Source organism: Cherax quadricarinatus, chromosome 66 (genome assembly GCF_038502225.1).
Source record: "Cherax quadricarinatus isolate ZL_2023a chromosome 66, ASM3850222v1, whole genome shotgun sequence".
NCBI classification, from domain to species: domain Eukaryota; kingdom Metazoa; phylum Arthropoda; class Malacostraca; order Decapoda; family Parastacidae; genus Cherax; species Cherax quadricarinatus.
Window position 1 is genome coordinate 13595281 of NC_091357.1, and position 27612 is coordinate 13622892.

General features: G+C 38.0%; 1 protein-coding gene across 7 annotated transcripts in view; it reads left to right on the forward strand.

The window, feature by feature from the left end:
* The window catches only part of LOC128704088 (uncharacterized), a 43347-nt gene extending 17853 nt beyond the window's left edge, over positions 1 to 25494 (forward strand). For 2 of the 7 annotated variants that reach the window (XM_053799110.2, XM_053799111.2), the window contains exons 10-14: positions 243 to 403; positions 1009 to 1182; positions 2439 to 2687; positions 4809 to 4997; positions 6882 to 25494. In XM_053799110.2, coding sequence (XP_053655085.1) covers positions 243 to 403; positions 1009 to 1182; positions 2439 to 2687; positions 4809 to 4997; positions 6882 to 7100 — 992 coding nt within the window. In that variant the 3' untranslated portion in view covers positions 7101 to 25494. The remainder of the gene's footprint in view (positions 1 to 242; positions 404 to 1008; positions 1183 to 2438; positions 2688 to 4808; positions 4998 to 6881) is intronic. The other 5 variants (XR_008409409.2, XR_008409408.2, XR_008409407.2 and 2 more) reach the window with 5 other exon arrangements.
* Positions 25495 to 27612: the final 2118 nt, after the last annotated feature.

Consider the following 27612-nt stretch of genomic DNA (forward strand, 5'->3'; position numbering starts at 1 on the left):
TTTTGTCCGAGTAGTTTTTTCACTTTTCATTGATCCTTGTTTATGATGCTTTACCCTTCCATAAGAAGCAATGCTCCCCTTCCTTGGATCAAGCCTGATTACTTTTTATCCCCTGGACACTGACTCCTAGGGATTTACACATTTCTACATGAATCTTATAGAAGTAATTATGACACTTTAATCTAGACATGTAAAAATATCTAACAACATTTTTTTTTGGCTGTTTGCTGGTGGTACTTTAGGTATACAATATATGATCAATGAGAAGACAAGTAACTGCACCATCCAGGGCATCCCAGTGTCTGCCTTGGATGCTGCCCCAACAGACAACCAGCACATTCGCCTCCGTCATGCCTCCGAGCTCATCTTTATGGATCCCAACGCATTTATTTATAAAGGCACAGTTAGTTTCTATTTTATTGCTGTCTTCTCAACTTTGATATAGTTTGTTGACTATATTTTGTAACTTTTTTATATCTGTGAAATTTTCATGTGTCAGTAAATGTGCATTTACTGGGCATAAGTCATAAAAATAATCTTCCTCCATTCACATAAACTAAGACACTCACATGTTCCTGTTGGATGTTCAAATTCCTAACACTAAACCATCTTAACCTCCTCCCTACAACCCTTCCTGGGATGGGTTAGCTAATTTCAAGCCATACTTTATTAATTTCAGAAGAGTCATTGTAGTATGTACCTAATTAAATATACAACAATTAAAACTGACATTAATTTGAAATTTAAATTCTCAGTGACACTGGTGGTCCTGCCTGTCTGCTACCCAGTGATAAGCATCTTGCAGCCCAGTTATGACCATCTCTTTGAGGAACCTGGTTTATAGAAATTAATTTCATGGTAAAGAATGTGTGAAAATATACTAAAAAGGATAGAGATGTGTCATTATTTTTTCAGAAATTTCCTTTAATGTTAGCTTTCAATAAGCAAGTTTTTGTTCTTTGCTGTACAACACAGTCAATGAATATGTCTATCTCATCGTATTTACAGAGGCGAGTAAGGGGAATTCTGTGTGATGTGTGGGTGTTGGAACGAGGAATCAGAAAAGGCCAGTATTCTACTGTGGAGATCTACTTTTCCCATGAGAACTGGACTGTAGAAGTGGAAGTCTTCAACAAGGTTCGCCAAGTGCCTATTGGCATCTCCTCCTATATTGCTGATAATGTAAGTTTACAAGATGTCTGTAGTTTTTTCTTAGCTGAATTTATTTCTTTAATATCAGTCATTTTTCATCAAGGCATGGTAGAACAAAGAAGAAAGATCATTCACCACCATTGCCTCCCTAGCCATCATTTTTAGATGGACACATACATCACATTTGTAGGTAGTAGGCTGGTAGACAGCAACTGCCCAGGGAGGTACTTGCGTCCTTCCAAGTGAGTGTAAAACGGAAACCTGTAATTGTTTTACATGATGGTAGGATTGCTGGTGTCCTGTTTTCTGTCTCATAAACATGCAAGATTTCAGGTACGTCTTGCTACTTCTACTTACACTTGAGTCACACTACGCATACATGTACAAGCATATATATACACACCCTTCTGGGTTTTCTGCTATTTTCTTTCTAGTTCTTGTTCATTTCGTCTTATCTCCACGGGGAAGTGGAACAGAATTCTTCCTCCGTAAGCCATGCGTGTTGTAAGAGGCGACTAAAATGCCGGAGGCAAGGGGCTAGTAACCCCTTCTCTTGTATAAATTACTAAATTTAAAAAGAGAAGCTTTCGTTTTTCTTTTTGGGCCACCCTGCCTTGGTGGGATACGGCCGATTTGTTGAAAAAAGAAAAATACATCACATTGCAGTGGGTACTCGTGGCTCAGATGATAGCATCCTCAGCTCACACACTGAGGGACCAGGATCAGTTCCAGTATGGGTGAAACATTTGACATACTTCTGTACACCTGCTGTCCTTGTTCACCTAGAATTAAGTTGGTACCTGGGTGTTAGTTGACTGCTATGGGTCACATCCTAGGAAAGGAAATTAAAGGACCCCAGTGGAAATATGAACGACAGTCCTCGGTGATGAACGAATTTTGAGTTATCCTATATGGCTAGCCTTCCAGATTAAAAATCATAATAAAATCTTATCTGAACTGCAACAACCAATTCAACACTTTCAATATTTCATTTTAATCTTAAAATCATTGTTGCACTTCCCACTTTCATCCACATAATTGCATCATCTTTCATACTCATTTTTGACTCTTCCTTCATTCTTATAAATATCATTCTTCATAAGAAATTTCTGCCTTTTATTCATCATATATATATTTAACATACAAGGGGAAGCATTGAACCTGTAATCATATACCTCATACATCATTGATCAGCCTCTGTAATCCTGTGCATTATGTATACTACTTAGTACTTATGCATAATCAAGAGATTTGCTTTTTTTTTTTTTTTTTTTTTTTTTCCTCAGGATAACCCAAGCCTTTGGACATCTGTGGTTCACACTTTCTTCTATGAGTACAGAGATGGTCACCCTTCATGGCGTCAGTTTGACATTTCTCCCTGCCTTAACCGCATCAACCGTCTCTTCCTGAAATTTACCCTAGAAGTATCCTACTCTGAGCTCATACACTACAATTTGGAAGGTGCTAAGAACTCCATTAGAAGATGTGTGGCTGGCATTGCAGGTGTCTCACCTCTGAGGATCACTGATCTCTTTGTAAGTAAATTGCATATGAGTAAGTAAACCATATTTTAGTTTAGCATTTTTGAATGTGTTAGGCTTAGTAATCTTTCCATATTTACAGAAGATGCATTTCCAGAAAATACAGAAACTACAAATACTGATGACATTTTTATGCATCGTGGAATACTATGCATTAAAGTGAACCTTTAATGTACAGTACATGTTATATGCTGCATGTATAATACTTACACTTGATGTGTATGACAATTTAATGAAAATTATATGATGCTGATGTTGGGGGGGAAAATAATCATGACTTCTTTGTGGGATTATCCAAGGATACCTTCGGAGATCATGTCTGTAATGACAAGCTGTAGTGATTAGTAGTGTCTGTGTTGGCTCTGATTTATATAAAAAAAAGTTATGATTGGGCTGCTGTATGCTGAAGGTGTCAGTGGAGTTCTTATCTATCAGTTAATCCTCCACAATAAATGTATTCAGAAAGTCTGCTAGATTCTGCCTTACAATTGGAAAAAGAAGTTCAGATTTAATCATTTAACTCAATTATCCTCATTTTCACTGTCATTTGATGTTATCATTATTTATATTTTTTTTTACTCAGCTATCTCCTGCCAAGACATGGTGACCCAAAGAAGAAAGCATGTTCACCATTGTTTATCCAAATGCTGTCTTTCCAGAAGTGTGCCGACATCACAATCATATTACCCTCCTTACTTCCCCAGAGAGTATTCACTGTCCTTCTTACCTCCAGGACTCGAGTCCAGCTAACTGGTTTTCCTTGAATTCCTTCGTAAAAGTTACCTTGCTCACGCTGCAACAGCATATCCATTAAAAACCACTTGTCTCCTGTCACTCCTAGCTAACATGCTCATACAAGCCTGCCGGATGCTCAGGCTCCTAACCCTCTTGTAGTGCCTCCCTCTAACCGTTCCTGTGATAACCCTCCCCCCTCTACTCCTAGATTTATATACTACCATAAGATAAGAGATAAGATTTCGTTCGGATTTTTAACCCCGGAAGGTTAGCCACCCAGGATAACCCAAGAAAGTCAGTGCATCATCGAGGACTGTCTAACTCATTTCCATTGGAGTCCTCAATCTTGTCCCCCAGGATGCAACCCACACCAGTCGACTAACACCCAGGTACCTATTTGCGGCTAGGTGAACAGGACGACAGGTGTAAGGAAATGTTTCCACCCGCCGGGAATCGAACCCGGGCCCTCCGAGTGTGAAGTGGGAGCTTTAGCCACCGGGCCACCCACCCACCATCTTCATCAGTCTGTCTCTCTCCATGTCCAAAACACCTCAACAACTCCACAACCCTCTGAATTACACCTTCAGTGATCCCACAGAAATGCTAAAAGCAAGTGAAGATATAGTGTTGAAGTGGTTGATGTCTTTTTTTAATACAATGGAACCTCGGTATGCGACCTTAATTCATTCCAGAAGGCTGTTCGAGTGCTGCTCCATTTGAGTGCTGAATAAGTTCTTCCCAACCAATTTTCTGTTATCACTAATCTTTGTAGGCCCCATGGTGACTTATTTATACAAATAATACAAAAAACATCAAAAAATGCGAAGAAACACAAAATAGTTTGCAGTGAAGTTCTGGCAGGTTATACTTGTTTTGTCGAATGCGGAGCTTTGTTCGAGTAGGGAGCTGGTCGTATACTGAGGTTCTGCTGTATATGCATGAAAGAAGGGAAGGCACCAAAAGATTGACAAAGAGCATGAAAAGGTCCCTTGTTTAAGGGTGAAGGGGACAGGAGAGAATGTGTGTTCTTTTAACATGGCTGTTTCCCACCAAGGTAGGGTGACCCAAAAAGAAAGAAAAAAACTTTCATCATTCAACATCACTCATACATAATCACTGTCTTTGCAGAGAGAATGTATTATACAGTACTCAAAAGGTACTAAACTCAAATGGGCAATACAAAGTATTTTATGTCATCACAGGGTTTTTTGTAAATGTGATTCAAAAAGTACATCCAAAATTGAATAGTGCATGAAAAGACCTTTAATAATAATCATAATACTGCCAGTTGCATTGTCACACTGGCACTGAATGTAGATGACTTTTATTTTTAAGACCAGTAACATTTAATATCATTACATTGTGTGACATTCTTAACAGCTGAGCAGTCGTCAGGCCAGAGGGGAAGTTGATACCTGGTTTGTGTTGCTTGAGAAACCTGATGTGACTGGCCCTGTATTGACTCCCCGTCCACAACTCATGATGGCTGATGCTTACAAGATTCTACACAACATCATCCAGAAGAATAATATGACAGTAAAATTGGATCTTTCACCCAAGAAGAAACTTGTAAGTATCAGTAGTCTTGTTAGTGACTTTTTATTTAAATTTTTTACCACTGGCCATTTTTCACTAAGGTAGGATGACCCAAAGGATATACAGTCACAATCACTGTTTTACTCTACACCCCTTGGAAGTGCACAGACATCACAATTCAAATGACTGTCCAACCTCATCATTCCCACTAATCCTTTAGAGTGCATGCAAAAGTACTGGGGCAAGACTAAGGAACAGAGGCCACCGACAAATACAGTATGTCATCCATGCAACAGAGAAAGAGATAAAGAAGCTTTTGATGTACCTGGGTACATCATTAGTAATGGGACCTGACAACATGGCTTCTGTGAGAGGGTGCAGCTTTGATCTACAATAAGTCAATGGATACAGGACAGTTACCAGAGATCTAGAAGATGGCAAATGTAGTCCCTATAATTAAGACAGATGGACAGGTGGTATTAAATAACAGACCAGTTCCTAAGACATTCATACTTTGCAAGATAATGGGAGAAACATATCAGAGAGAGTAGTAGTTTCATAAACATTAACTGACCAAAATCACCTCTGTTTAATTAATATGTCTTCCATTCTATTGTTGCCAAGAAACGGTCAATAAAATCATAAAAACCACTTTATATTAAAACAAAAACACAGGGTAAGAGGTTTGCATTTCCCATCATGCCCTGCATGGAGCAGAATATTTTTTTTTTCTACTATGCACTCATTGCATAGACCTATTCATGTCTAGACTAAAATTTACCACATACAATATGTTTGAGGGAGCTGTGCTTAAAACATAGATCTACACGGGTGAAACTGGTCAGTGACATAAATCTACATGAGAGTGTTAAAGGGTTAGCCCTGCAACATTTACTCTCCAACCTAGGGGGCCCAGTCTGAGATTATGCTACGAGGAAGATTAACCTCCAGAACCACTAACCGATGACATATGAGTGGTTAAAAAACATGCATTGTTGATTTATGCACTTATTGGTGATATGTAGACATCTGTCTGAGTATCAGTGATACTTTTCCCATTCTCTCCCATGTCCTCATATTCTACCTGCTCTGCTCATTTGTCAGGGCATCATTCATTCATAACCTTCAGTTTTACAACTGTGGGGGGGTTGGGTAAGCTTGGCATTGACTAGGGTAGAGCACTTAAGTCATTATTATTATAATCAAAAGAAGTGCTAAACCTTGCGCTTAGTCATTGGTAGGATGTGGGCATCTGTATCTGCTCAGGTTTGGGTTTGAAGTCCACTTTACCTAACTGAGAACACTTTTTTTTTTTTTGCGAGTTTCCGTGGGGAACTTGTTTCTTTCTACCATAATTGCTGTTCTGGTTGGGGTAATAGTTTTTGCTTGGGATAAATTCCTGTCAATTTAATTTCAAGTTCAAAAGAACCCCAACTGATATGATGCAAATACTAGACAATCTGTGCATCACTTGAAAATATGAAGATCTCTGTTCTCTTAATGATATGTGCAGTTTACTAAGAGGTTTCTTCTAGCGATTACACAAGTTGTATGTTGTCACTCTTGTTTGTTCCAGGATATATGCTGTCACTACTGGGCATTTGCTCAAGTCTTGTATAAAAAAAAAATATTCTTTTGAAAACTCACCTATGTATCGGTAACCCCTTTCTTCACTATAAACTAGTCAATTTATAGTTCTTCTATGATGTCTATGATATTATAACTTTTGGAAATGACAATTTTGCTAAATATGACTTTAGGGGAAGAAAAACACATTTTGTATAGTACAATACACTGTAATGACAGCACAATGTTTAAACATAAAAGATCTTTGCCCACTTTGTTAGAGGCACATTTACTATACAAAGCAATTTGCGATACCTATATATAACATTCACCCATTCTCCTGTTTTTCAGTTTGTGAATATTAAGCGTGGCTCACTTGAGACAACAACAGAGGCATTGCACCCTCACATGAGGCACAAGTCTATGCGGTACCTGAAGGCTGGTTATACTGCAGGCAGCATGGCAGGTTTAGGTTTCTCTATGGCCATCCTGGGAACCTGCGTAGGGATATTTGTTGGATTCCTACTTTGGAAGCGTCATTCATCTGTGCCCTATCAAGTGACAGACTGACGGCGAGGATACGTCGACCTAGATGGGCCCAGCATCCTTACATGAATGGTTGACAGCAGAACATAGTGACAGCAAAGTGAGTAATATATTCAATTTTAATCAAGCTTTGGTTGAAAGCTAAATGCACAAAAACAAGTACCATCTCTGCTCATGGCAAAAGTACTTTAAGATGAGTTTCATTTCTTTAGTGATGGCAAAACTCTGAAGTACTGGATGCATGCTTTAAGATGAGTACTATCTATTTCGTGATAATGTGACTCTCAAATCCCAGGTACTGTGTATACCTTAAGGTGATGGCATCTCTCTCAGGTACCAGATGCATATCTTAAGGTGAGTGCCATCTTTGTGCTGATGGTGTATCTCATGTACTAGGCAATACCTTAGGATGAGTGCCATCTCTTTGTTGATGACTTATCAAGTATCTTGTTACTACTATATTCAGGGGAAGCACTAAACCCAAAGGGGTCATTCAGTGCCTGGGGAATGAGACAGTCACATTCGATCCAAGGAAGGGGAGACTGGTCCAATTCCTTGGATCAAGGAATCTCCTTTGAGAGGTGGGTATGTACCCTAAGATAGCTCAAGTGAGTGGTGTAATAACTGGTTTCCCCTGGTCCTCAACATATAGATTATAAGTTTGATACAGTGAGTAGATGGTTTTAGGATCATTTCATCACTTAGAAGTGTTTTCCTCTACATATATTATTATTCAGATATCTTGATTTTATGTCTAGTAAGGACAAACTAAAGTATGCGAAAATACCCTCCAGAAATGGGAAAATGGTTGGCAAAGGTAGTGAGAATCACCAAGGATTCATCATACGTATCAGTAAATAAATGATATATGTATATCAGTAGGTAGGTGAGCAAGAAACTTGCAACAGTTGTGAAGTTTCAGCAGGGATACCCCTGTTTAGCAAGATTTAGTTCTTCAGTCAAATACAGAAGTGACAAATATTGGAGACATCAGGAGCAGTGGAGAGGTGATAAGTTTCTCACCCTTGAACACCTCCAAATTACTTTACTGCAAGGCTGAGGAATTTATTTTTCTCATAGTTACCTCTCCAACACTTTTGCCGTCTCTAATATTTAAGTCACAAGAAGCCTGCTGCACAGTCAGAACTTTTCGAAAATAGTTGCCCAAATGTTAGACATGTCTTGCCTGATCTATCAAGCCAGAAAGAAATATAAAACAATGAAAATTGTTTTGCAAAACGATTTGTTTATTCTGGCCTGATGATGGACCTGTAACTATTCTGGAAAGTATTGCCCATTTAACCATTTCTGGAGGGTGTATCTACATTAAATTTTCAATTTTTTTTTTTAAACTATAGTATATGTAATGCATATTGGTTTACCAATATATCATATTGATATTAATCATCCTCAGATAAATTGTAGCTTAAGTTTCTTTAGATGAGCATTTGACTTAAAAGAATTCCAATATTACTTGTCCCCATATTTTATTTGTTTTGCAGTTGTACTTCAGTAGTATTGTCTTGTATAATAATGCTGACACTTCTAGAAATTTATTTTTATGGTAATAGCCACATTTCACATTAATCTGCCATCTGTAGGAAACATTCTGTATTCTTTTAAAAGATGAAGAATCTCTTTGTATATATTTTTTTTGTAATAAATTAGGCCCCTTTCTCAAGGCATTTCATACAAGACTTCTGTTAACAATGGATCTATAAAAACAAGTCAACAGTATGAGACTAATGCAAATGTTTTTAATCTAGCTAAAGACCCTCTTTGCCTTGAGGATTTCTTATCTTGACCAAAAATATTTATTATTCTCACAGATTTCCCCTAGGGTCAGTGTATATATAGTTCCTTCAGTAATATGCATATACAATAAGGTTTAATGCTCCATAGTGCTCAATAATATTCCAATATAGTAAAATATATTTAAGGGGAAGCATTAAACCCATAGGGGTCATACAGCACCTGGGAAATGGGAGATAGTCAGGCTTTATCCAAGGGAAGGACATGTTCAATTCCTTGAATCAAGAGCCCCTCACCAGCATCAATTATTATGGTCTAAGTACACTCAGCCTGTATAGGTCACAAAAGGCCAAAGAGCTGAGAGAATAAGTGCAACAGATGAAGAATCAGTAAGGAAAGCTAGAGTTGGTAAAATAAGTGTCAATGAAAACAAAATCAGTGTCTACTGAATGTAGGGGTTTCCAAAAGAGCAGGCAATGTGAGTACCCAGGTGCTTAAAAATTGAATCCTACAGGTTCCTTGGTAAATGGAACAATTAAGCAAAAGATGTTCAGCTGTTAGTGAAACTTGACAAGTTACATAGAGAGAGGTGCCTCTCTTATCTCCCTTGTGGGGTCCAACATATTAAAGCTTAAGAGCATCATGGGGCTAACCACTGCTCACGGATTGAGTTAAATTTGTTACATGAGTCACTGCTTGGAAAGTAGAGATTATAATATTCATTAGGTAATAAGTTAGTTGCATTGTTAAATATATGCCAATATGCACATAGACCACCAATGTCATTTTTCTGTCCAGTTGGTCAAAGGTTATACACACATTTTTATATTGTGTTCATATTTTACTACTCATTTATGTTATTAGTGTCTCAGTAGGAATTTAATTTAATGTAATGCATTTTAATTACAGTGATCCTAGGCCATATTAATTAAGTCAGCTTTCATGATAATTTTTTGACAAGATACTTAGCCAGTGTAGTATTGTAAAAGTAATAGTTCAAATATGATTGATTGGTGTAAATAAGATGGACAGTGCAGGTTGTGGAATTTTATTTTGAAGATGTTTCAGCCACCAGGGACTATCTATTCAAACAGAAAAAGAAATGTGTATTTGTAGGTCCTGAGGTCAAAGAATGAAGTCGCACGCCAATAGCCCGTTGAGTGAGGTTAGGCGATTACAGTATCAGATATGTTGGAAAAATAAGCTTCGCTAAAACCTGTCAGTGATCCTGAGTTTTGATTAATATGGGTTACAGCCAGTTCTAACTCTTTACCTGTATGATGTATACCTGGAGTGTGTTTTGGGGGTCAACGCCTCCCCTTCCCCAGCAGCCTGATGGTGGATCAGGGCCTGTTCAACCAGGCCACACGTAATCCATTGTACGAACCACAACCCGGCTGGTCAGGTAACTGTCCAGTTCCTGCTCGAGAACAGCCAGGGGTCTATTGGTAATCCCCCTGATGTACGCTGGGAGGCAGTTGAACAGTCTTGGGACCCCTGACACGTTTTGTGTTGTCTCTTAGGCTCTATTATTTGTCCTGCTCCTCCTGACATTTTAGACAGAACACCACCGTAAGTTTCTCTGGCGCAGGATACTCGTGCGTTGTTCCAACCATGGTAATTTTGACTTCTTAAGTCTATTTCTGTATGTAGAAAAAAATAAAATTGTATGAAAACCTACTGATTTTATGGAGTTAATCAGTGAAAAAATTGCTCAAAGTGGTATTAATATTTTCTCATTCATTTGTACAATACTTATTATAATCAAAGAGGTGCTAAGCCTACAAGGGTCATATAGCATATGCAGTATTATAATTTTACTAATTTTTTTTGTTTTCTATGACTATGTAAGTCAAAGGCAGGGCTGTCTGGAAGATAAGTACAATCGCTTTGGTATACGAACTTTGACACAGCCCTTTCTTGTAATCCCCTCTCCACCTAACTGTTTACAGCCCCAGCAGCGCTGCACGACTTGTTAGTTTAGCACTTTCTTTGATTATAATATGACTGTGTACATTAGTTTCATATTAATGCTTTTCAAGGTTAGTACTCAAATTATGGAGATATAAAATTTTTAATAAAAATGAAGTGCTAAACCTACAAGGGTCATACAGTGGGGGTAGATACAAAGCCTGACATATCCCCATACAAAATAAATATAAATTGGTAAAAGTACAATTATTTCTTATGTCTTTGAGTACTTTTGTTAAATACTATACATAATTGTAATACATGTACATATAAGATTTCTCTGAGTCATGTGATATCCCTAGAAACTTGGAAGTTATAATATGACTTGTTTTATCCTGGGTCAAAAATATACTGGTACATACTTTGTAATGTATTTTTTATGCACCCATAATATGTCTCCCTCAAGACTATATAAAGAAATTTTATATTACAACTTATCCGTTTCCAAGATATCACATCCTGAATAAGTCATTGTTTAACTTTCCTGAGTAAAATATTATGCATACTTTTTATGTAGTCATACCGTGTGCTTTCAAGACCCTTGTAAAAAATAGTGTGTTCTATGTCCACAACCCTAAATAAAAATTTGCACTAATGCAGAGTGGCATATGACATGTCTTTCTGAGTCATTATTACCCACAATGCATTATGTGGATCCACTTAGTTCTACAATTTCTTTTTTAAGGCCTGACTAAATGGTAGGGCACTCAAGCTGAGGTATAAAATGTTGGCTGGCATCAAATTTGAAGGCATAAATTTATGGGAGACAGTTGAAGGACTAAACATTATTTTGCAGCAGTCACATACCTTGATGTATGACTGCTGCAGCAGATTATTTACAATACACACTTTTTTTTTTCCACAGCACTTTTTCTCTGGGTTTTCCACAGTAATGGCCACATTATTATTACATTCATGGGAGGAATGCAAAGTTCATAAGGGGTCATAGAGTGCCTGGGGAATGGAAGGCAGTCCGGCTTAATTCAAGGAATTGGGAGCATAGGTCCTATTCCTTGGATTAGGAGTCCCTCACCAGCATCAAGGAATCTACCAATACAATTAATCAAAACTCAGAATCATTCACAATCTCCAGAGTTTTAGCAAAGCTTATTCTCTCGAGACCTGATACTGCAATCGCCTAACTTTACTTCATCGGTTGACTACCTGTATGAGACTTCATTTTTTGCTTTTATCTGAGGACCTCTCTCCAACCCCTGTAAATACCCATCTTATTCTCTGAAGTTCCTGGTGGACAAAACTTCACAATAAAATGCCATAACCTGCACTGTGTCTCATTTACATACTGTTGGTATACTCTACCGCTGTATTACCATAGTTGATTCTTTAAGAACTAGAAGTTTGATACAATCGAGGTATGAAGTGAATGCACATGAAGGCAGAACTGACAAAAGGGCAGAGTTGAATTTTTCTCTTCTGCATTTATGAAAACTTATCAGCCATATGACATGCAGAGACCAATTAGCATTTAATACATTACCATAACACTTTTATGATAAACATGCCATTCTTAGAAATGTAGTTTAATTTCATTTGAGCAACCATTTTACAGTCAGTACATCATACGTATATAGTGTTAGCCATGGAGATTCTGTGTACTTTAAGACACAAACTAAAATGAATTTCCTGGGACTTCAGTGCAAATTTTTTTGGGCAGTATTAATAATAGCTTGTTTAGAAAGCCTGCTTAAAGAGCAGTGTCATTCTGCACTTGTATTGTACCATCCAACAATCTACCCTGGGACCACAATAATCTGAGCAGGAATTTTTTGTGCATTGGGTTGATATTATATGGATGAACTTGAAAACTCAAATCCTATCATCTATTCACCATCTTAGTTTATCAAAAACATTACAATTATCAAAATTCATGCAAAGGAAATGCCCATTGCAGCACCAGCTTTGAGACATTTTCCTTTAGGTAGAGCTTTATCAAGAGTAAAACAACAAAAGCTTGTCTTGCAATGTTTATCTTTTTTTCACTTGTCAATAGTTTGCCATCTGAATCCATCAAAAATTCACATTATTGTTTCCCCCATGTTAATTTCATTTGTAAATTGCAGAGTGCCTGCACTCTGAAGGAGGGGCGGGGATGTTGCAGTTCAGAGTCATTTTAAATGTGATGTCTGTGCACTTCTGGCAAGACAGCTATTGAATGAATGATGGTGAGTGTATTCTTTCTTTCAGGTCACCCTGCCTCGGTGGGAGACAAGCACTATGTTAAAATTGTTGGTCATTTTCTTTTGGAGTTAAAAAGCTGTAGCCAAGAGATATGTTTGTTGAGTCAGTGTAGCTTATAATGGCTCCTTTATAAATAAAAATACAGGCTTATCTGTTATAGGTTTCATTTATATAGTGTAGATTACAGTTTCAAGGCTTATGCACCCTTTTTTCATTTATATATAGTACATATATGTACTTCATAAATGACCCTCCTCTTGCAAAGTTTTACAGTCATTTTTTTTATTAATGGTATCCATTTTCTTGTTACTCTTCAGTTACGTGTCTTGCTTTCTCTGTGATTTAAAAGCAACTTAGCCTACGGCCAGGATACAAGGGAAAAACCATTGAGTGAGCACACTATCATTTTGTCACTGCAATTTTTCAACCAGTAATTTAAAGCTTAATTTTTTTACTTTTGGGAAGCCACCTAATCACTGACTTGTATTAAATTAATTTTCCAAAGCTTTTTCAGTTTACATTGTAATACTTTGGCAGACTGCACATTCTTCTAAAGCTATTCATTCAGTACATCTTTAATGTGTAAACTAAATTCCTTTTATTGTTATACTATAATTTCATTTAGGTAAAAAGCAATGCATGTTATTTTTTTTAACCATTATAATATTGTTAAATTTGCTTACTGAAATTGTGTGTTGCAATTAATTAATGATTCAACAAATTTTCATGTATGACAGTCCAAGGAAAAAATATCCATAAGTGGACAATTAATCAACACTATACACTATATAGAACTCTGTTACAGTACTAATAATTGACATGTGTTATATAGTATATTCCTCCATTATTGGTTCTGTCTAGTAAGAATCTGTAACAATTTGATTTTTAATATTTGTAAACTTATTTTTTATGCTATCCCAAAAGATATTAACATGTAATATTTCCTGCCTCGGTGGGAGACGGCCGACTTGTTGAAAAAAAAAAAAAATACATAAATTGGTAAAACAGCTCAAAGGATTAAACAAGATAATGTTACATTGTAGTTTCAAACTTTTAAATACTATTAATCTTTAGTGGAGTCTGGCACATGTGCAGTATGTGTGTGTTTAGGTTCTGATGAACCATGTAGGAAAGTAAAATATGAAAAAAATTGAATGCTGTACCTTTTATTTCATTAGTTTAAGGGTCTCCTTACTGCTTCTCACTCAGCTTGCCTCTTTGTCATCCAGTGAGGTTACTTTTTGAGATACTAGGTTTAGAGTGGTCTGGGATACCAGGTCAGACAAGGCTGAAAAAGATGAACATTCTTATAAGATAAAGGACGATAGAAAGGAGGAGAATAGAGTAAGAATGTGGTTGGGAGGTCCTTGTACTGCTAAGAAAGTAGGTAATCAGACAGGTTGTATTCTGCTACTCTATAAAGAAGTTTATCATGCCTCAAAGCATGGAAAGTAACTTATATACTAGTATAAGAACTTTTATACCAGATAAAAGTACTTTTTTATACTAAATACTTGTGAAATAAATTCTTCCATCTTTAGATAAGTACAAATTTCATGCAGCTGTAAATTCAATAGAGATCATAGCTTCAAATCATCTTTGCATTGGTATACCGTACTCAAATTTCAACCTAAGCAAGAAATAGAAAGAGCAGAAATTTACATTTTGCAGTGTGCATTACTTACAGGATACAGGATTTTCTGATGAATACAGGTTCCTATAAAAATATTTCATACTGCAAATTTTCAATATGAAATATTTTTTGCACATTGTGCAGCAACCTATGGCCTAAGCCAACAGAGCCATAGCTCAAATGATGTTAAATACTACATGTCAAAGTGTAGTATGTATTATTATTAACTATAGTGATAGGTGTGGCAATTATTATTATTATAATCAAGGGGGAAGCGCTAAACCCGGAGGATTATACAGCGCCTGGGGGGGGGATGTGAAAGGCCTTCAGGCTTAATTCGGGGAACTGGAGCACAGATCCAATTCCCTAAATCAAGAGCCCCTCACCAACATCAAGGAACCTTCATAGGTGTGGCAAGCCATCCGCTCGCAGACATGGGCTCAGGCCCCTAGGCAGAACAAGGTTATTATAATCAAGGAGGAGAGCTAAACCCGTAGGATTATGCAGCATAGAACAAGGTTGCCAACCCCTGGTGTAGCAGAACTTTTAGGAATATATGAGAAGCACAGATTCTGTTTTGAATTTGGTATTGTATAATAATAACTACAGTAATTTTATTATTTATATCCAGCTTTGTTTTTCTTGTAGTTGTGTATTAGCAAATTTTCTACGATATTTTGTAACTGCATATACTGTGTATGTATGACAATTTATGTAAATAACAAAAAATGAATACTGTACATAAAAAAAAATTTAAAAATAAGATATGGCCACGTACCATCAGTCATTCAGTTGCTTAGGTGCACGAGGTGTGCCGACATTACAATTGGTTTACCACAGCTGCAGCATCTCTCTTCTACCCCATCCCCCTTTTTACAATAGGAACAGAACTTGCGATGTGAGGATATTTTAGAACTTTGCAAGAATTTTTTTCTTAAATTAAATGATAAAACTATTTCATCATAAAACACACATGAACATTCCCACTAGTTTAAGTATTCTTTTACCTGCAGCTTAAAAGACATGCAGGATTTCTGGATGTTTTGGTCCCTGGAATGCATTTTTTTTTTTTGGCATATAAGCAGTGTAGAAAATCACAAATTATATACAGTAGACGATCACCTTTTGTGCCTCCACGCACTGCAGTCCTGTCTGTTTGCGATTCATTTTTTGTACATTTCCTTTCGAGTGAGAGGTTTCCCGCATTTCGCGGCAGCTCTACCCATTTCCACCTTGTACTTCAGCTTGGCCAGCCATTGCAGCAGTGCAAGTGGCCCAATTTCCCTCCTACTTCCTCAAGCTTCTTTTGTTTCATGGTAGACCTAACTTTGTTTGCATGTACTTCCCTCTCCATTCACCCATGCCACCACCAGCTGCCTCATAGATGCATATCATAAGATTACTCTCCTGCATTATCATTCTATTTCCAATCATTTTATTGTCCCTTGTCATTTGTGGATGTTAATTATTGTATGAAAAAGGAAATCAGGTGTAGGCGAAGGTGCCAAGTAGTTTAACCCTTAAACTGTCCAAATGTAGATCTATGTTCACTCGCGCAGCGCTCCAGATATTTTGAAAAAAAAAAAAAATATAGATGGCAATTTTGTGTGTGTTATAAGACATAAAAAAAAATTTAGGCCCAGTACTTACTGAGACATAAGACCGCGGAGTTGGGGCTGGATGCTTGCCTAACGGCAACTTGGAGTCCTGCTGCTTGCAGAAGTGTTGCCGTTATACCTTTTTTTCTCGTTTTTATTTTAATTTATATGTTCTGATAATTACAACTTATAATAGTTCTTGTGATTTCATAGCCAATCTTTGTTCTGACACTAATATTAGGTACTCAAATAATCACAATCACACCGACAGGTGAATATTTTCACCTGTCTTGGTCATTACTATTGTCTAGAAATATATACAAAGTACTTGTAGGTCTCAGCAATGTTTTAGACATGCTGGACTATACAGTGGACCCTGGACATTCGATACTAATCCGTTCCTGAGAGCTATCGAAAGTCGAATTAATTTTCCCCATAAGAAATAATGGAAATCAAATTAATTCATGCAAGACACCCAAAAATATGAAAAAAAACAAAAATTTTACCACATGAAATATTAAGATTAATGCAATAGAATAATTGACACTTACCTTTAATGAAGATCTGGTGATGATTGATGGGATGGGAGGAGGGGAGGTAGCAAGGTAGCAAGAGGTAGCAAGTCCTTTTCTGGGGTTACTTCCCTTCTTTTAATGCCACTAGGACCAGCTTGAGAGTCACTGGACCTCTGTCGCCGTTCCTTTAACCCTTTGACTGTTTCAGGGCCCTCTCTGAAACTGTCATTCTATGTCGCCAAATATTCGAAAAAAAAAAAATTATTTTTTCTTATGAAAATGTTAGGAATATTTTTACTAGTGTTTTAAGCCTAAAAAATTTTTTTTGCCATCAGTACTTACCGAGATATAGAGCCGCAAAGTTTGCAGAAATTGACGTGCGTACGGCAACAGCGGCGACTGCCGCCCACCCGGTATTCTTTTATTTACTCTAATTCAAAGGTTTCTTGCATTTTTCAATATTTTTCTTTTCCAGGTAACTTATGTGGCCTGTGAGACCAATGTAAGGTGCATTGTTCAAATATACACTCATTATTTACAACACAATAACAGAACAAACTTTATCACTATTAGTTTGTGTATACACTTTGTTTACACAAACAAACAATACAAAACAATGTTTATTACTAGTGTTCCATAATATATATACATATGTACAGTCACTAACCACGTTCCTAGAACTGCTGCAGCTTGTGGAACTCTTTGAAACATGGGTATATGCAGAGGGGCACTTCACACTCCTCACACATAAAACGAGTGTCTCTGCGTGTTTGTGGGCGTTTTGTGGTATGCATACATACATAACACCTCTTCTGAGCATTTTTCTTGGCAGTAGTAGGAGGCAGTTGTATGGGGTAGTGATCACCAGGCCTCAAACGAGATGACGTCTGTGGGCGCTGGTCTATTGCAGGAGTTGCTCCTTTGTACTTTGCAATTATTTGTCTGATTACTGACAGGCAAAATTCACCATATTTTGGTGTTTTGTTGGTCTTCAACTTGTATATGTTATAAGCATTTAGCATAGAGATATCAACAAGATGGAAAAAAAGTTTGATATACCACTTATAACTCTTGCGTACACAGTCTGCAAACCCAATCTGCATGTCACATTTGTCCACTAAGCGCATATTGAGGTTGTAGTCCATGACAGCTGCAGGCTTTAGAATGGGTTCATTGGTCTCTCTATTGTCCCTGCCACTGGGTACCATTTCGTTTGTGTGAACTGATGTCAACAATGTGACATCACGTTTGTCATGCCACCGAAATGCCATGATGTCATTGGCAGCAAAGGCTTGCACCTCACCTCTGCGAGTGCCAGCGTCGAACCTTGGCATATGTTTGCGATTACCACGCACTGTGCCACACACGTCTGTCAAGTTCACTCGCAAGAAATCACTGAGTAAGGGGCTTGTGTACCAGTTATCAGTAAATAACATATGCCCCTTACCAAGATATGGTTCCATCATTGTTCGAACCACATCACCAGAGATACCCAATAACTTCATGGTATCTCTCAAAGTATTACTGCCAGTGTACACAATAATATCTAAAACAAGACCACTTCTGCAATCACACAGTACAAATAGCTTTATACCAAAGCGTTTCCTCTTGCTTGGTATATATTGCTTGAATGAGAGTCTTCCTTTGAATAAAATCAAGGACTCATTAATAACAAGCTTCCTGAAGGGATAAAAATACATGCAGCACTTTTGTTTCAGGTACATAAACACATTTCTTATCTTATATAACCTGTCGCTTCTGTCAGGCCTGGTTTTGTCTGAAAAGTGTAACATACGCAACAGTATCAGGAAACGATTGACACCTATAATGTCACTAAAACCTGGAGTTGAAATCAGGCGATCTGTTGTCCAGTATGTGGTGACAGTGTGCTTATACACATGTGGCATAAGCATTATTGTGGCAAAAAACAGGTACATCTCTGCCACAGTTGTCTCCTTCCACTTGTGTAGCCGTGATTTTGGTGAGAGAATTGTATTTGCCATGGTGTATTCACAGTATGTGTTGGTTTCCCTGACAATGATGTCCATCAGGGGTTCATCGAAGAATAACTCAAAGCAGTCCAGTTCACTGGCATTGTTCCCAAGTGGACAAGATGGCTTTATTCCACTTTGTGTTTCATCAAAGTCATGGGGACTGGGAACAAACTCGTCACCGTCCTGCCAATCCCAGATGCGGTCTGCTGGTGGGGTCTGGATATTGTACCGTGGTTGTGGCTGTGCAGGTTGTGGTGGTGCAGGTTGTGGCAGTGTGGGGTAGGGTGAGGCTGGTTGTTCTGCTGAGTCAGCCGCGTGGCCCGGTGATGGTGCCACATGGGCCGTGCCACCCTCACTATCACCACCACTGCCTCCTCCCTCACTGTCACCATTCATACCCATCGTTACAATATCGTCATCTTCACTATCAGGTCGTGGTGTTGGGCCACGGGATGTGCTCCCAGAGTTTCTCCTTCCCCTTGGAACAACATATGAAACACTACCAGACCGCATGCTACGTCGTACATACTGGCGCTTCACTGGGGAATATTCACTCACTGTCACTAGAACTGCTTTCAATGACCTTGAAATCACTATCACTATCACTATCACTGCTATCATCAGGGTGTTGTACACGACCAAATAGTTTCCTCTTTCGTCCTGGTACAGGCGAAGGTGAATGTGAACAAGCCGGCACAGCACCAGAGGTCGAAGGTTGTGGGTCATCTGGGTTTTCGTCACTATTTACGTTATCCTGGGCACTTTTTTCGGTAACACTCACTTGAAAACCCTTGAATTCACTGTCACTGACATTTTCATCGCTGTTAGAGCTATCACTTGGGAACAAAAGACCTCCAATCCGCCGAGGAGTGAGGAACTTTTTACCGAGAGGCATGGTGAAAATGGACTGACAACATGGCGTTCCCACAATGCACCGCTAGGTCCCAGATTTTTTTCACAGGGTGCACACCGACCACTGAGACCCATTCTCTCCCGTGTAGGCCTACCAGGCCTTTGGCGCGCGATTTGAAGCCGCTAGAATTTGTGCGTATAAATACGTCAGAAACATTGGCTCGTAAGACGTATTTATACGTCGGAAACAGTCAAAGGGTTAAGATTTGTCTAAAATGGGCCATAACATTGTCATTGTAATAGTCACCAGCACGGCTTGCAATAGCTGTGTTAGGGTGATTTTCATCCATAAAGGTTTGCAGTTCAACCCACTTTGCACACATTTCCTTAATTTTTGAAGTAGGCACAATGGAGTCCACAACTGGCATAGGCTTCTCAGGGTTAGCCCCAAACCCTTCAAAATCTTTCTTAATTTCCATACTAATTCTCACCCTTTTTACCGTAGGGTTGGCACTAGAAGCTTTCTTGGGGCCCATGGTGACTTATTTTGCAGAAACAAGCACCAAAAACAATGATAATATGGAATGTATCCTTAGATGCACGCGCACTGGCTGGCTTGTAAACACTGGCACACATGGGGCAGTTCAGGCCACACGTGGACACGTCTCGTACGAATCACATTGAACGTCGGGTTATCCATCGAATGTCATGGCAAAATTTTTGCGTTAAAATGCATCGAATGTCAGATTTATCGAATGTCGATGCCATCGAATGTCGGGGGTCCACTGTATATGAAACTTCTTGAAGCATGGTGTTTGATGAGTCATTAAACTACTGATAGGGTAAGCAGTCGAGTACACTTAATGATAAAGCACTGCTGCAGGGAACCCTGGCTTTATTTGTTTTCACTGTTACACAAACATGTATGTCTGTCTGGCTCTGCTTATCTGTCTTTCTGTCTGCCTGTGTGTCTCTCTCTTTCCGTCTGCTTGTCTCTCAGTCTCAGAGAGCGGCTCGTAAACCAAGAGGTATTACACACAGTGCAGAAATGACAATGCGTATTACTTGCCAGTCATGCTTATATCGTATCTACAAGCACTGTATAGCACTTTGTCTGGAAATTTTGGGTTATCCTATGTATAATAACTGTACTTATGTGTACATGTGAGACAGATACAGAGACAGTCAAAGCCAGCCAGTCGAACACGTATTAAACATGTTCCAGAAGTTTCTCTTTACTTAGGGCAGAGGTTTGTAGGACATTCTGGCAGGATGACACTACCAGTGGTATAAAAAATGAAAAGATGTTACACATGGGTTATTATCGAGGTTTTTGATATTTCCTCGACCACTTGTGGCAACATTCATCACTTTCCTCTTCAAAGGGGAGTGTTAATACGACATGACATCAGTGAATCCCTGGTATTTGCCACGCTATTTGCTCTAGCTGGTGCTCCCACAAGGTACTAAGTGGTCCCAGATTTTTTTAATACTGCACACACCAAGTGTTAAGACCCATTCTGTACTGACCAGGCATCTCAGGGCAATCATGCCAAATTTGGAGGCAGGAAAATAAAACGTAGATCTATGTTCGGAGCGCTACACGAGTGAGCGTAGATCTACATTTGGATAGTTTAAGGGTTAAGAAAAGAGAGAATACATATGCCAAAAGGTAGTGCATGTGTGGTTATGCAGCCAAAGCCTATGGTTTGAGGGAATTACCAATTCATTCATTTCAAGACAGTAAGAAGATAAGAGCCTGTGTGATGAGTAACCCAAATTGTGACCTGTTGAAGACATGGGAAAGTGGTCAATTCAGCTAAATAAAACTGAACAAATGTTGAATAACTGGATGCTGGATTAAACAAAAATGTGCATCACTAAATTTCCTTGTGATCTGTGAGGCCTTATACTTCTTCAAGCATCATTTTATTCTATATGTTGTTTTATCTGCTCAGCAAGGACCTCACATTCAAGATTCCTGACTCTTGATAATTCCCATGCTCATCCTCAACTGTTGCAGGATTTGAACCCAAATAGTTTTTTTTTTAACCACTAAATATGACATCACTGACTCAAAGTGTAATTAAGTCATTTAAGTGTATCAGCACATGCAGTGGTGCAGAAACTTGGAGTGCCCAAGTACTGGCATAAATTCAGCATTGTAGATGCATTACCCTACATCAAAGCTGCATGGTATATGCCCAAATCAACAATAAATACAGGCTGTGGAAAACTATGGCCTAGTGATGAATTTCATTTTTTTTTTTTTCCCCTCATTTGAGTAGAGTCCAGGAATTGTTCAGCTGACAAGGAGATTGCCAGGTAAGGGGGTTTGAAGACATGCAGACAGGTGTCAATAAATTCTTAGATAACAACGAGGAAGAAAAAGTCCTGAGGAAATGTTGATGGAACTCAATTTCCAGATAGAAGGGACTCAGACAATAGACGAGGATAAGAAAGAAGAACCTGAAGAGAAATAGATAACATTACAACAGTTATGTGAGCAGTTCCATGTTGCTGCCCCTCAAGGAAGGTTCCTTGATGTTGGTGAGGGGCTCTTGATTTAGGGAATTGGATCTGTGCTCCAGTTCCCCGAATTAAGCCTGAATGCCTTCCACATCCCCCCCCAGGCGCTGTATAATCCTCCGGGTTTAGCGCTTCCCCATTGATTATAATAATAATAATCCATGTTGCTGCAAAACTTGCAGAATTTTTCACTGAAGAGGACCCTGACAATTCTAGAAGTACTGCTCTGAAGCAGATGCTGAGGCAAGCAATCATGCATTACCATTAGCTGTATAAAGGACTGCAAAGTAATACACAGCACACACACACGACAATACTCGAGGGCTCCTGTAACAGTTCTAGGTCAACCTTAGCCATCCACCAACCTTCACCACTGGGGTCAAGCCAGTTAAACAGCAGCAGCCAGAATTTAAAGTGCTTGACTATTAGGTTATGCTAGGTTAAATCATCCTGTATCATACTGAACTATTATGCTTTAATGTGCCCATAACATCTGCATGCTTTCAAAATTATTTTTCAATATTTAGTTTATTATTTTCGGTAAATTGTGTATTTAAAAGTACTACTTTGACGTTTTTGTTTGGAGATGGCATGGAATAAATTTAATTTTTCCCCATAAGCTGTTCATTCTACCCATCACATTTTCACATACAGTATATGTTGCTGTTTTTTCTGGAATGTAACTCACACGAAAGGTGGTTGTCTACTGTAGTGACAAGCTGTAATACCATAATATTGTATATATCTTACAGTAATTATATAATAGTAGAAGATATAATGATATAAGCAATGATAGTTACTTGCTATATTAACAATATACAGTGGACCCCCGACTTACGATATTAATTCACTCCAGAAGGCTGTTCGGGTGCCATTACCGAACGAATTTGCTCCCATAAGGAATATTGTAAATTAGATTAGTCTGTTTCAGACCCCCAAAAATACACTTAAATAATTGTTCGAGTTGGGAGCTGATCGTAAGTCGGGGGTCCACTGTATGCTATACCTTGGCTAGTACATAATGACGAACATATTACATACGTATATGAGAAAGTTACTCGGTCGTCCAATAGTCGTCCACTAGTTTTAAGGAACATTAAAAAATTTAATAGAATATTCTGGAATATATTTATAATGGAGATATTCTGCATATGTAGCTACAATATATATTCATATATTTTAAACAGATCTTCAAATTTTAGTGTAATACCAAGTGGATGAAATGTTAAAGGTCATTATGTTTGAAAATATATGATATACTAGTTAATATGCTTGAATGTGATGAAATATGTTACTAGAATATACTATATTATTAACTGACTAGTACTATATAGTATCATCTTTAAGACAAACTTTGCTGTCTGCTTCAGAATATTTTGAAAGGTTTCAATACCAACCTTATATCACAAGACAGAAAGAAAGTTTTAACATGCCTTTTTGACAATGGCTTTCATTGTTTTAGTATATATGTACTCATATAATAGAAACATTAAGATAAATTTATTTCAGGATTCTGTGCTCATTCTAATTCTATTACTTACTGTGATAGAAAAAATATATAGTACAGTATTTCAATTCACATTCTTTACACTCGGGTAATAATGAGTTATGTTAACAATACCATATACGTACTGAACATTAACAAATACAGCAGTAACTCTGGGAACACACATCAAATATAATGAGTCTTAGTTAAATATACAAAATATGGATTTAGTCACTGCCATACGTGTAAGTTAAGCCACAGCTTTTGAACTTCAGTACCAAGCTATACCATAAGCATTCATAATGGAAATAAATCACATTGCATGACTTCACTGGTTTATTCTAAGTTACATCTGCATAATTTGCCACCAATGCAGCAATTATTTATTGCAACCACTGAATAAGTTTATAAAACTGCAAAATTTTATGGCAATTACCTGAATGAAACTTATCCTAATTCTTAAGTTGACAGTTGTATGAGTAAGAGTAATGACTTATTTGGCTGTTGTGCAATTTGGCATATCTCTTGTAAGTATGAAAGTTCGTGCAAGTCAGGAAATAAGCTTATCATACCAGTATTGTGATTGTTTTTTTAAGACCAGGAGAAGTAAAACCTTAACAATGGCAAATAAATTAAAGATTAGCAGCAAGTGCAGTAACTTGGTACAGTACTAATGAACAAAAATTATTTTGGAACACAACATACATTTACCATAGCTCAATTTGAAAAGACAAGTTGCAGAACAAGCTTTCATTGAAACATTTTGATCCGTGTCTATCAAGACAGCAAATGTGTTCCAATAAAAACTTGCTCTACAACATGAGTATTTTCTTAACTATTGTTGGCAGTATTCCATTTGGAACCATAGCTCAATTTGTTTATGGTATGACAGTGTGATAACTAAAATGATACATAAGCAGATTCTTTTCCTTTAACTTCTTTGTGGCCACGGTTGAGTTCTTCACTATTACTAGGCAATACATCTGATGGTGTTATCACTGATAGTACCCACGTGATATATAGTATTATGCAGTTAAATGATTTGTAGTGGAAAGTAACCGGGAATGGATTATGGTGAATCACAGCAAATTGGATTTTTCTAATTAAACTGTGATATACATGCAAACTGTAGTACAGTAAACCAAAGCCCCCTTCTAAATTGCTTCTTACAATGAGTTTGAGCCATAATGCATTTGAAATCATATACTATGTGAGCACCAAACCCATGTGGGTTAGTTGGTATTATTGTCGTCATACATTAATACAATTATGACTAGAACCAGGATGATTTGCATGTTATTTTGTATCCTGATCTGGCAAAGCATTATATTATTTCCTGAATATTAACTCGTGTATCATTTGATATTAATATATGTTTGTCTGACTGGACTTGTATACGCTATTATCCATTAATTGTTACAGTATATATTCATGGAGAGAATGGTATAATCACTATGTTGTCTGATTACAGCTGATGCCATACAATCCTTTACTCATGATGTATAGTACTGCATTTATAGAGAGCCACATGGTACTGTACAAACAACAGCAGCAGCATTATGCTAAAAAAAATTATGGTTCTAATACTGCAGTACAGTATTTACAAAAACAATATATGGTTATGTTAAGCTGTAACTTAAGCTTTGTGATAATATGCCAAAGATTTATAATTTATAGTACAGTTCTAAATTGTACTAATGTTAAAACCAAAGTATGTTGAAAGGTGTAATGCATGACATGTTCTCAAGGCATTTATACCTAGAATTTGAAACAATTGTACTAAGTATAGAACAAGTTTACTGACTTTGTCAGTGTACGTATTTGTAAAGAATTTTGTTAATATATATACAGTGCATTTTCAATAACAATACATGTTTAATTTAGTGAAACAGTGTTTTATTACCACTCGTATTGCTATTTTTCTTCTCATCCTAGTTTGTATGCAGATAATTTTACTTATTGTGGAAGTCCTCATTTATTAAAATACTTAAGTAAAGACAGTAATTGTATGTTAAATGTTTTGAATATTCCTGTGAAAGTTTTAATTGTTCAGTACTATAAGTTTAATATTAGTACTGTACTCTCAGATACAAATAAATAATCTTAAAAAACTTATAATAGATACAAATGGTTGCAACAAAATAACTGGCATTGATCTGAAGCTTAATGGAAAGTCCCTGATTATACAGACTGACAACTACTTTACAATGAACAGTAAAAGTATGTTTGCATAAATGGTAAGTTTAATACATATTAATATGGAGTGAGTAATCTAAACTGAACCAACAATTTTAATTAATTAAATTAATAATCAGCAGATTAGGAACATGTTGCAGCTTCATGCAGCAAGTTCCATATATTAGGGTCTTATCTGTATGAAGATTGTAAACAGGTTAAGTAAACATAGGAACACAAAGGCGGAGCACTGCAGCATGTGGTATATACGGTATATACAGTATATTATTATTATTATTATTATTATTATAATCAAAAAGAAGCGCTAAGCCACAAGGGCTATACAGTGCTGCAGGGTAGGGAAGGAAGCGAGGGTATTGGATGGCAGAAGGGAGGAGGGATGATCAGTAGGTTACAGAAAACAGCGGGGCAGGGGATAGTGCGGGGGTAGAGGGTAGCAAGAGATTGAAGTAGAAAGGGCTGAAGGTATCAGAATTTGTGAAGTAAGTCAGCTGTTGTCAAAAAGTCAATGAGAAAGTCTGGATGAAAGGTGGGTCCATCAGCGAGAAGGGAAGGTAAAGAGAGAGCAGCAGAGCGAAGACGACGACGGAGGTAAATTCTGCGTGCTCGTTGATAAAGTGGGCAGTCCAACAGAATGTGGCTGACTGATAATGGAACTTGGCAATTCTCACAGAGAGGAGCAGGGCGCCTCTCCATGAGATATCCATGAGTAAGACGAGTATGGCCAATGCGAAGACGGGAGAGAGTAGTCTCCCATCCTCGACACTGGTGATAAGAAGACGGCCAGTAACCTATACTCGGTTTAATAGATTGAAGTTTGTTGCCGAGCATAGTAGGCCAACGTTGTTGCCAACGGGTGTGAAGTTGGGAAGATATTGCAGCAAAATAGTCCGTAAATGGAATACCTCTACATGAAACTGGTAGGTCATGTACTGCTGACCGCGCAGCAGTGTCTGCCTGTTCACTGCCCTGTACGTCAACATGACCAGGGACCCAACAAAAAACAATATCTTTATGCTTGGTAAAGATGCGGCGTAGCCAAAGTTGGATACGGAGGACTAAGGGGTGAGGTGTATCAAATTTCTGTATAGCCTGTAAAGCACTAAGGGAGTCTGAGACAACCACAAATGATGACACAGGCATAGATGCAATACGGATAAGTGCTGTAAGGATGGCATACAATTCAGCAGTAAAAATACTAGCCGAAGATAGTAAATGCCCTTGTACGACGCTGTCTGGAAACACTGCTGCGAATCCTATGCCGTCAGAAGACTTAGAGCCATCTGTGTACACAGCAATGGCATGAGAAGGAGAGTGAAAGTGGTCAAGAAAAAGAGAGCGGGAAGCGACCGTAGACAGTTGGGCTTTCGAGCAAGGGAGAGAGAAAGAACAGACTCGAACAGCTGGAACTTCCCAGGGGGGTAGGGAAAAGTGAGATGCTACATGTACATAGAAAGGTGGTAATTGAAGAGAAGACAAGAGCGAATGAAGGCGAAGAGAGAAGGGACGGAGTAAACAGGGGCGGCGAACAAATAAAGAATGTCTACTAATATCAGTGACCATTCTATAAATGGAAGGATTGCGGAGATCATAAGAGCGTACATAGTAGCGAAGGCAATGGGCATCACGGCGATCGGATAAGGATGGAACGTTCGCTTCTGCATAGAGGCTCTCGACAGGGGAAGAGCGAAAAGCACCAAGGCATAAACGTAATCCTTGGTGATGAATGGGGTTAAGGCTAGAGAGAGTAGCAGGAGATGCCGCTGAATAGATCTGGTCACCATAATCAAGTTTCGGTAATATAAGGGTGG